Here is an 11,552-nt window from a genome sequence, read left to right as displayed (position 1 = left end):
AGGTTCTTGATAGACAGCTGGTCTGAGGGTTGCCTGGGGCATCTACAGATACGGTTGGTGTTTTGTTCTAGCTGAGAAACAGCCAATCTATGCAGCAGCAGGTTCTCCCACTAGCTGCCCTAGTATTCAAGCTTCTGTTTAGAAGCAGGGAAATTTGGGTAGTTGGTTTGTTTGTTTGTTTGTTTTAGGTTTTTAAAAACGTTCCCTGCCTAAAGCGAGTCTTGAGCTATCGTGCTTACTCCTCTGAAATCTGTGTGATTTTGTTCAGGACCCAGAGCAGAAAAAAGTAAAGGCCAAGGGTGAATCTCTTTCAAATAGTTTCTTCCTCAGTGACCTAAGTCATATGTTCATGTTTTTATTGACTGTGTAGTGGTGCGGAAGGAAATAAAATAATTTTCACATATAATAAACTAATATTCCACATCATCCTCAACCTTTCTTTCTTTCTCTCTCTTATCCCTTCTTCAGTGGTAACATTTACGTCATCTGACCCAGAGCCCACAAGCTTTTTGATACATTAAACTTTAGAGAGCTTAAAAAAACTACTCATGTCATTTTTTTCTATTAGAGCGAGCTGGTTGTCTTTCACTCCTATGAACGCCCCGCGGTGACTCATGGATTCGAATGAAACATAGTCGGAGGACTTTCTGTGAAGGACGAAGAATGCCTGATCTGGCAGCGGGACTTGGCATCTTTGGAGCTGAGGAAAGAAGAGAAAAGGCCAGTGTGTGACGGGGAAGTAAGTCCAGAGCTCACACTGCTGTCCTGGCTCGGGAGTCATAGGGGAATAAGCATTTATTACGTGGTCTTTCTAGCCAGTCCCTGTATTGAGTCGGGCGGGGTGGGGTGGAGCGGGGGCGGGGTAAGCAGTGGAGGGAATGGCAGGAGGTGAAGGATCTGCGGCAGGCAGGAGCGGAAGTGATTTATGGAGAGTCGAAATAGATAATTAGCTTGGCATAGGCTGACCAGACCTACATGTGGCTCCTCTGCATGCTCACCTTCTTTTGCCATGTTCCGCCTCTAATGCAGAGAACATGTTGCTTTATCCAATAAACCTCCCTTTCAGTTTAGCCAAAATTCCCTATGGATCAGTTCAGCATTCCCTATAGGTCGGTTCATTTCCAGTTTAAATACAGACATATTTTAATTAAATTCACTTAAATTAAGCTGATTTAACTGTAGACTTAGTATTGTCATTCTTTGTGTTATCTTTAGGAATTTATTTTTGTTTTAAATTATATGTATGTGCGAGTGTCTGTGTGTCGGTATGTGCACGTAAGTGTAGGCCAGAGGCATCTGACTATCTCGGAGCTGGTGTTACAGGCGGTTGTGCGTCACCTGACAGGAAATACTGGGGGCCCAACTTGCGTCCTCAGGATAAGCTCTCAATTGCTAAGGACCTATACGTGACTATTATTTCAGTCCACTGAGTTCTGAGAAAGTTTGCTACACAGTGGCTGGCCACGGTAATTATTGCGCCATGAGCTTACTATGAGGGTCACAGAGACAGGGCTTGTGAAGCATTGAGCAAGAACTTGATACGCCATGGCAGTCCACTTTTATTTTTGAGGCATTATTTATGCTAGCTCTTACATTATACACACTTGGGGACGTTCTCCTGGGCAGAATGCTGCTCACAGCCCGCTGTTTGTGATAATGTCTTACGAGGCGGAATCGCCTTGAAATTTTGTATATTTAAGGAAAGCATCTTTATTATGCTGTCTTCCTTCCTTCCTTCCATCCATCCTTCCTTCCGTCCTCCATCCTCCCGTCCTTCCTTCCATCCTTCCTTCCTTCCGTCCTTCCTTCCTTCCATCCTTTCTTCCATCCTTCCGTCCTTCCTTCCATCCTTCCTTCCTTCCTTCCATCCTTTCTTCCATCCTTCCATCCTTCCTTCCATCCTTCCATCCTTTCTTCCATCCTTCTGTCCTTCCTTCCATCCTTCCTTCCTTCCTTCCATCCTTCCTTCCTTCTGTCCTTCCTTCCATCCTTCCTTCCATCCATGCTTCCATCCTTCCGTCCTTCCTTCTTGCTCTGGCTCATTTGTCCTCTACATGCTCATTCTTTTTTGTCATGGCTGAGGACTACCTGCTGTTTGCTAAGTAAGAATGGATCTGATGTAGAGTGCAATGCTGCTAGAAATGCTGTTCGATGTATGGACACATTGGCTACTCTCCCCTTTACAGACTCGGAGCCAGAAATTATTTTATAAAAACTAATTGTGGAAGAACACAGCCAAATGGAAAGGTTGTGAGGTTGCTGTCTGCGGAAGTGCCTCACAAACTGTGTAGTGACAAGATGAAGCTCCTAGCCTGCTTTCTAGCAAGTTCCCCAGGGAGGTGATTCTGTGTTGTTGCTGGAGACCAGACCAGAAGTAACAAGGCCACAGATCACACGTCTCTCCCTTCCCTACTGCCAAGCAAGCCATTAGAAGGGACTGTACTTCATCTACAATCGTATGCACAAAGCATCTAAATACACATAAACAGGTGGAGTCCATTCGTGGCTGTTCTAGAGTCATGTCCCTGTTACCTCCACAGAGTGGTCCTTGTCATTGGCATGCAGCCAGATGTCTGTGTCCTTGATGGGACTCATGTTCACCATCGGCATGTTGCTATCCACATCGTCCGAACCTTACAATGAAAATGACGACACGTGAGGTAACACATCTGCCACCTGGCTACATCTGACCTCTCTTTTAGACGGAGACAACAGATGCTCCACACATTCTGTTATGGGACTGGAGAGATACTTATGTGGTTAAGAGCACTTGATGCACTTGCTGAGGACTTGGGTTTAGCTCCTAGAACCCATAGTGGACCCATAGCTTCCTGTCACTCAAGTTACAGGATGTTCAGAGCTCTCTCCTGGCTTTCTCAAGCATTGCATGTATGTGGTTCATTTGCATACATGCAGGCAAAGCATTCATACCCATAAAATAAAGATAAAATCTTTTAAAAAAATCTGTTGCTCCAAAAATTTCTGTTGTACACGATTAATACACTTTTGCCTATCAATCAAAAGTAAAAGAATAAAAGGAATTATAAATAAAAAGCTTAAGCCTTGTAACTCATCTTAAGTTAACTTAACCCAAAGAAGGCAAGTTGTGAAGGAAAATAGCTCATTTATCCATTTAAAAGTATTTGTACCCAAGTAAAACTAAAAGAGTCATTATCAAGTAGGTAGAGAGTCTCTCTCTCTCTCTCTCTCTCTCTCTCTCTCTCTCTCTCTCTCTCTCTCTCTCTCTCTCTCTCTCTCTCTCTGAGACAGGGTTGTTCTGTGTAACCTTGGCTGTCTTAGAATTCACTCTTTAGACCAGGCTGGCCTTGAACCCAGAGATCTGCGTGCCTCTGCCTCCTTAGTGCTGAGGTCAAAGGTGTGCGCCACCAAGCCCAACCCAAGAGTCTTTCTAAATCTCTCTGAGGAGGGGTTTGCATATTTCACTTTCTGTTGTTGTTCTGCTCTGTTCTAATTGAATTGGTTCCAATGGACACTCCCTCAGGGATCGGCTTCCCGCGAGCTTGCGAAGCCGCTGATAATAGAACACTCCCCTGCCTGCCTTCTCATGGCTCCCTAAGTTCTGACCAACTGAACTGTGCAACTTTTAGCTGTGCTCTGAAGGAGGGAAAGCACGCGTTTATCCGCCGCCTTCCTCTCGCTTGCCGATTGGGCATAGTGTTGAGCCATTAGACATGGACAGAATGATGACGTAGGAGGTACTGCGTCTGGGCAGCCTGTGAGCACAGTCTAGCTGTGGCGCAGATGGGCTGTGCTATTACAAGTGTAGCTAAGCCTTTAGCCCACTAACCCAAAAATAGGTGAGGTGGAACACATGCTCTAAGAAGCTAAGATTTTACAGTGAGTGTGGGGTTGAAGAGAGCCCTCTGAGCCTCTCTTTACTGATAATCATGGGCTATTTTATATTCATCTCTGTTCTGAATGAGAATACAAGCACACGCACGCACGCACGCACGCACGAACACGCACGCACGCACGCACGCACGCACGCACGCATGCACACCCCGCCCCCACATTACCTGCTTCACTTGCAGGAGAAGAAGACTCGTAGTAACGCAGTAACACCTTGTCTGAAAGAGTACACAGGGTATCACTGGGTGAGCAACAAAAGATTTCAGCTCCATCCTGTACACAAGGCCAGAAAACAAATGTCCTCTCCTTTTGTCATACATCAGAAATAGCGAAACTGTGGTGGTTCATAGAAATATCTCAGAATATATTGTGCTCTGACCAGTTCTCCAACACAGGTGTTATTGTTGATGGCAGAGGAATATTCCTTCCCAAAAGACTACACTTTAGTGCCACCGGAAAGTTGGAGAGATCTGTATTCAGCATTAATAAATTTGTGTGGTCCCTGTTTCTGCATTTCTCAGTAGGTATTTCTCAATGTCAGTATTATTCCCAGAAAATGTGACTACACTGAGTCCTTCTTGACACAGGAAGGATTGGAATGAGCATAGATGATGAAATCCATGGCTGATGAATATCCCAGTTAATCCAGTGTTGATAACTTTGGTAGGTTTTTTTTTTTTTTAAACCTTGCCAGTCATCATTACTAACTCTAGATGTGAAGAAATACCCTACCTTGTTCTTGGTCTTTTGCAGAATCTTCAACATTGATCACATAGCATCCATTCTCCAAAACAAAATTAACAGATTGGTCATTGTATGTGCTCAGGGAAGCACAAGATTCTGTAAAAAAGTGAAATTCCTGTCACTACAAATAAAAACAAACAATCTATGAACTATTCTCTTAGCTATTTTTAAAATATTTCTTTTGAAGAATTTTGCCCTTTAGAGTGAGCTCTATTTTGTCATTGTAACATAGGCAAAAGCCATGATACCAGGGTGGCATTAAAGGTGCTAAACTTCCTTCACAGTTGTGGTGGGGAGGACAGCTCCCTATCTTGCCTACTTACAGTCTAGGGGACAGTGGAAAAGAATGGTCATGTTTGGAAGACATAGGTGAATGTCCCCTTTATAAAACGTGATCACTTAGAGATTTCCAGCACTCTAGGGCAGAGGTTTTCAACTTGTGAGTTGCGAGCCCTTTGGAGACTGACTGGTTCTTTCACAGGGATCATATATCCAGATAGCCTGCACAGCAGATGTTTACATTACTGTTCATAGCAGCAGCAAAATCGCAGTTATGAAGTGGCAAAGGAAATAAGTTTATGGTTGGGGTCACTACAACATGAAGAACTGTACTAAAATGTCAGAGCCCTAGGAAGGCTGAGAACCACTGCTCTCGGGGCATGCAGAAGTAAGCTAGTTTGTGACTTTGCATGAACAACTGAGACACACAGGGAGCACATGGTGACATTTTTAAAGCATATGTGGGTAAACTGAAGAAGACTTGGACCTATATGAGGATCCTACATTAAAATTTACTTTATCTTATATGTTACTGAATTTTGCAAAGAAAAATAATATACAAAATAAAATTGTATATGAACATATAAAGCAAAGTAATTTAAAAACTGTGAGAAACTCGAATATTAATCAGGAATTTCATATTTTTATAGTAAGTACATACTAAATACTATATAAAATACATATGATTTTGTTTCATATAATATCCTATATAAAAACAATATATGTTAAAATGGCAACATTGATCTTTAATCAAGTTTCCTTAATGGTGGGGTTTTCACTTGATAATTAATTACTTAATTTTGGATCGTTTGCTTGTTTTTGAGACTGCGTCTCACTATACAGCTCTGGCTATCCTGGGCCTCACTATGTAGATCAGGCATACCTGAGCCCCCAGAAATTCACCTGCTTCCCAAATGCTGGTATCAAAGGCACATTGCCACTCTGCCCAGCCCTCACCTTTAATTACCCCCCCCACACACACCTTCATTGAGATTAGCTGCAGAGCCTGTCCCATGACCCAAGTGTTCTACCACTGAATTGCCCTCCTGAGTTGTCAGTTCTCACTTATCACCATTTTATTAGGAACTCTGTACAAATGGTAAAAACTTTAAACTATTCTTTAAGCCATATCATGTTAAAATTATATTTAAAAAATAATAGTTCTCTTATTTTCTTTCATGGTGAATATTTTAAAATTTGGGGACTAATGCATTTTTTAAAATCTCAAATGATGTTACGTTTTTCAGGCCTGATATAGACATGATTCCAATCATGAGCAAGTATTCCAGAATACTAATGGAATGCTACCAGAGACCGCACAGGCACAGTGTGCACACCCAGTTTGGATGTCAGGAAACAAAAGTTCCTGATATGTGTGAAGACACACTCTTGAGTCTGCTCCGCAGAGTAGCACTTGCCAAGGCCCTGTGTCTTCTCTCCCACCTCACCCCCCACACAGCCCACGTAACCAGTCACACCTCGAATACTCGGTGCTGCTGCAAGTGCTTGCAAACTGCGCGCTTCAAACAGGGATCTCGTCACAGCATCCTGTGAGTAGGAAGAGAAATTCTCTTCGTGCTTTCTGCCTGCAAGACAGCAGCAGGGGTCAGGGGTGAGCCATCCCTCTTCATTCTGCAAAGATGTCATCCTTTGTGATGGGTAGTATGGTGACAGGGGTAAGTGACCCCAGAGCCATGGTCACCCAATGGTCTGGTAAGATCAGTTCCTCCTTAATGGTGAGGTCATCGCTTTAAAACATCTTTCCATCCACACTCCAGCAGAGCACCAAGAGGAAAAAAACCTGCTTGCCACAGTCACAACACTCAAAGCAGCCACTGAGAGTAATTTAGTTTACTTCCTCTATATTAGAAAATATCACCCACAGTGATTGCATATAATACGTTTAATCTTGTATCATCTGTTTTTGCTTCACCATTTCACCCATGTAATTAAAAACCCTTTCTAAGATGGTCAACCCATTATCATCTTTATTCTTTTCCTAAAGGAGAATTTGTGTGAGGAAAAGAATAAGAATTGTATAGATAGATGTGGAAAGTGAAAGCAAATAGAAGCCCATAAGTCTGTCCAGGGATGGACTTACGCGATTTTAGTGGGTATCTTTTGGCAGGTTCTTTCACAAAGTAACAGCTCTCCTTTCTTATGGTGAGGCCAGAGCGGAGCCTCATGTAGTAGACATGGCAAATCTCTTTGGCCTTCTGTGGAGATCCTAACAACAGGAGAAAGAAAAGTAGATTTATGTAGGTCATACAGCACCTCCAACAGAGACTGGAGTGCACTACTTGATTAAAAAATTAACTTTACTGGTTTTGTAGCAAGCCGTAGGTTATGTTATACAAAATGAAACACAGCCTTGCATTAGTTACTTTCTCCTCACAGCGACCAACCCTGTGACAAAAAGCAACTTAAAGAAGAAAAGGATTGGCTGTGCTCCGGCTGCAGGGTCCTTCATGGAGAAAAGGGTGTGGCAGTTGGGAGGTCGCCTGCTCACATCTCAGCAGACTGGAAAGCAGAGAATGAGGTAGGGTGCTGCCTACCTGTCTTGATCTGGATCTTTTCTAGTAGGTTCTGGACCCAGCCCATGGGATGGATGTTGGGGCTGCCCATTTTCAGGGTGTGTCTAAGTTAGTCCTTTTCAGAAAAATGCTGGCATAAGCATGTTCCTAAGGATATGCTTCCCTAGTGTCTCAAGCGGTCCTCAGTTCAGTCAAGTTGACGTTTGAAACTAACCGTCACGGACCTTGGGATTTAACAGACAATCAGCTGGGGTTGTATTTTGCTGCCGAATGAGTTGTTGAAACACTTTAGGTCTTTAGAAATGTTTGCTTTGGTTTCAGAATGCCACTTGAGGAATGATGGCTCTACATTCAGATTGTACAAGCCATTGCCTAACCGAGGGGAATGTTGTCACCCATATGAGATTTCAGCTGTTTTTCTGCTCATCTAGAATAAGCTTTTAATAATTTTTGGGCAATGGCTGCAAACCGTAAGGGTTATTGATACTGAAATAACTGCCATTAAACAAGCATCAACACTAGGCCAGACACTATGCTAACTACCTTTTTTGCCTTTTAATTTAGCCATTCATAATAATCTTGCAGAGTATTATTACCTTAGTTTTACAAGGATAATCTGAGGCTTTTAAGAGTCATGACACTGCTCAAGGTTACGTGGCTCCTGAGCTGTGCTAAGAAGTGTGTTAAATGTCCCCACAGACTTTTGTGCTTAAACACTTGGTCCTAACCTGGTAATACTGTTTGAGAAGTTGTGGAACCTTTGGGACCTTGCTGATGTGTGTGTGTGTGTGTGTGTGTGTGTGTGTGTGTGTGTGTGTGTGTGTGTTTGTTTGTGTGTGTATCACAGTGGCCAGCCTCAGAAGATTGTAGCCTGGTCCTTCTCCTCCTCCTCTTGGTTGGTGCCATATGAGAAGCTGCTGCATGTTCTGGCCGCCATAGTTCAAACTGGTCCAGCCATCATCCCTTCCATACCACGATGGACTGTACCTCCTAAGCCACGGAGCAAAATGAGTTCTCTGCCTTCAGGTTGCTTCTGCCAGGTATTTGTCCATAGAGATGCAAAATTAATTAGTGCAGTGCATTTAATATCAAAGTTACTCATTAGACTCTATCGCCATGGAGGAAAATGGCCGCTGGTCAGATGTGATCTTGTCTCTAGTCCCAGCACTCAAGAGTTAGGCTAAAGCAGGAGCTTTGCGGGTTTACAGGTTGGTCTGAGCTTTGGAGAGTCTGATTTGTTGGCGGGGGAAAGAAATGGGCACTGCAGTCTGAGGGACCAGCGAAATGCAGATTCAGTCAACCGCTCTAAAAGGGCTAGCCAGTTATTCAGTGAGCCTCATTTCACTTAGCCAAAGCAAAATTTAAGTCTCACGTAGAAAAGTTCATCTGTGTCTTGGACACTATAAGTAGCCTTTCATGGTCAAGGTGGAAAGGGACCTCCACAGGTGAATTGTAAGATGGCAGTATTCAAAGTGAGCTCTGGTCCCAGTGTCTAGAAAGGCTCTCGCTTTCTATGTATAAAGACGGGTGGTAATATGAGGAAACTCAGAGCATCAAGTCACTTCCACCGAGTCACTGTTTCTGCACAGAGCGTTTTGACATAACAGCAAGTGTATGGGTGGCCCAGAGCCTCAGGGAAGGCAGAAGGGGGCCTTGCTTTCTTTTCAGGCCATCCATCACACTCCAATTTCCTTCCAGCCCACCAGAGCTTAGTTACCCTCCTTGGTGTTTACTATTCCAATACAAGAAGCGTGCTGTTGAAAGCAAGGGTTCTTCCTTTGCTGATTTTAAGAATCAAAGATTCTCTTGTCCTGTCCCTCCACAGAGGTGTACCTGTTATTTAACTCCATTTCTCTTTCCTCGTATTCCAAACGTTGAGTTCATAATTAGATAATTATATTTGGTTCGTTCTTTGAGGCCTGGGTGTGTTCATTTGTGATTATTTCCTGCAGAGAACCCTTCCATCCACACCGCACAGGTCCTGACAACCATGCGGAGGGAAAGTGGGTCAGCTGAGAGGTTTGTCAGATGAGTAGGGGAGGGGTTTTGAGGAGTTGATGGCAGGAGCTCTGAGAAGTGTGAAGGAGTTGATATAAAAGACCGTTTTCCCTAAGTTTACACTCCTCAAAAGTCTCGGATTCTCTACGCTGTCACTATCCTGTCTTGTACCAAGTAACAACAGTGTTGGCATAAACTCTGTTCAAAAAACAAGGTTTCTAAACTAGATCCTTATGAGCCATCTCTCTCTCTCTCTCTCTCTCTCTCTCTCTCTCTCTCTTTTTTCAGATCTTATACTCTCAGGAATTTTTGGTAAGGTAGCATGCCTTAACATTGAAACAGTAAATATTTGAGAGTAGATTTAATACAGTGTGGGAAACAGGAATGCGTAGGCTCTTACTTCTTAATTTGCAAGGCTGTGCCGGGGATTTGTCTGTTGTGCTGTTAAGCTTTGCTGGGGAAATTTTGGATTTTGAGTACTTCATCTTAGGCTTCATTTTTCAGGTTTCTGTGGGATTAAAGTATAATATTAGTTTAACTATCTGTACCTGAAATAACCAGAAACAACTTTAAGTAACTCAACAAGAAATCGATAGTCATATAGAAGAAAAAAATAAATTTGAGCTCAGTATTCTGACTGTCCACTTGCACTAGAACCTAGTCATAGGGAAAAAATTTAAAAACACAGAGAAATATGAAACTAGATATGCTTATCATTAATGGCAGTGCTTTTATTGAAACCTCAGGATTGTTTTGTTGTAGTTAGTACATAGCAAAAAAAAAAAAGTAACGGTACTGATCTTGCATGACTTTTCAGTGTACAGAAAAAGACATATAATATATAACTCAGATGCCAAGGCAAAGCCCCTGTAATGTTAAATTTGAGTCACTGTTAAACAGATGTCCAGCAGCATGTGCACATACCTTATTTTGTAAATATTTTGTCCACTAAAAGGAACCACAGATACGGGGCCAGGAAAGTAATACTGAACATGAAACACCTTATGCCAGAAAACGACCAGTTACTGAAAACTAAATGAGTTTGTGGCAAAGGCACATGGGAGTGGCTGTGGAGGGTCTCTGCTTTTCAGATTGGGCACCAGCTGGATATTAAAAAGAGTAGTGATGGCGATCAAGAATAAACAATTTCTCAAGGATAAATGGAAGGAATAAGATTGCTGATTTTCGCCGAGAGTGGTGGCGCACGCCTTTAATCCCAGCTCTCAGGAGGCAGAGGCAGGCGGATCGGTGTGAGTTCGAGGCCAGCCTAGTCTACAAAGTGAGTCCAGGATGGCCAAGGCTACACAGAGAAACCCTGTCTTGAAAAACAAAACAAAACAAAACAAAACAAAAAAAAGATTGCTGATTTTCTCTGCTTACTCACGAGTCAGAAGATCAGGGTCAAAAGGAGAAGCTATCTTCCAGGAAGACAGCAGAAGACCACTGGGGATGAAGAGAGGTGAAAAAGAAAAGTGAAACAACCGCAACTGCAGCAAAAACAGGGCAGCTAAAGTCACTAGGAAACAAAAAGACAACGTGGAGGAGTGGGATGTTGTGCAGAATGCCAGCCTCCCTGCGTGGGTGGAGGGTGGGGAGCAGGGCAGGGAAGGGGTCAGGAGGGAGGGAAAACAACCATCACTAGGTTAGCTCTGGTTTAGGGAGCTTTAATGAGAAGCCAGGTTTGACAGCACAGTTCTCACCAGCCTTAAATCCAAGGCAGGAATTTGTTCTGAGGGCGAGTCTCCTGTCACTGCTTACTAGCGTTAAGAAGCCATCTTATCACTCCCTGTAGTTTAAAGAATGCTTTGATCAGGTGATATCTTCAGGTGGGGCAGCTGTGGGGAGGGGGTGCCGCTATTGTTTTGAGGCTGAGCAACTCAAGGGTAACTCGGAGCACAGGCTGTGGAAGGGACAGTGATTAGTGGCTCTGTCCCCTTGTGGCGAGGACTATGACCTGCAGATTGAGGGCCGAGATTGAGAGGCCTCCAAGCCTGCCAGGTTACTTAGAGTCTAGGACAAAACTTGCTGGTGAACTAGGTGGACTTTGCCACAATTGTGGACTGTAGACCGAGACTCTCCGGAGTGATTGGGAACCTGCTCAGCCTATAGGATGTAGAAATTACTGTG

At 43.4% G+C, this 11,552-nt stretch overlaps 1 protein-coding gene across 1 annotated transcript in view; it reads right to left on the bottom strand.

The window, feature by feature from the left end:
• Positions 1-434: 434 nt before the first annotated feature.
• Il33 (interleukin 33) overlaps positions 435-11,552 on the bottom strand; it is a 31,392-nt gene continuing 20,274 nt past the window's right edge. Inside the window, exons 2-8 of the mRNA XM_051146325.1 lie at positions 9,826-9,933; positions 6,995-7,120; positions 6,372-6,479; positions 4,603-4,710; positions 4,038-4,088; positions 2,533-2,633; positions 435-700 (exon numbers count right to left, since the gene is read on the bottom strand). Of these exons, the coding sequence (XP_051002282.1) occupies positions 518-700; positions 2,533-2,633; positions 4,038-4,088; positions 4,603-4,710; positions 6,372-6,479; positions 6,995-7,120; positions 9,826-9,922 (774 nt within the window). The 5' untranslated portion in view covers positions 9,923-9,933 and the 3' untranslated portion in view covers positions 435-517. The remainder of the gene's footprint in view (positions 701-2,532; positions 2,634-4,037; positions 4,089-4,602; positions 4,711-6,371; positions 6,480-6,994; positions 7,121-9,825; positions 9,934-11,552) is intronic.

The sequence above is a fragment of the Acomys russatus genome, chromosome 5 (genome assembly GCF_903995435.1).
Source record: "Acomys russatus chromosome 5, mAcoRus1.1, whole genome shotgun sequence".
Classification (NCBI taxonomy): domain Eukaryota; kingdom Metazoa; phylum Chordata; class Mammalia; order Rodentia; family Muridae; genus Acomys; species Acomys russatus.
Note: the sequence above shows the minus strand (reverse complement) of the source record. Positions and strands in the feature narration are given on the sequence as shown.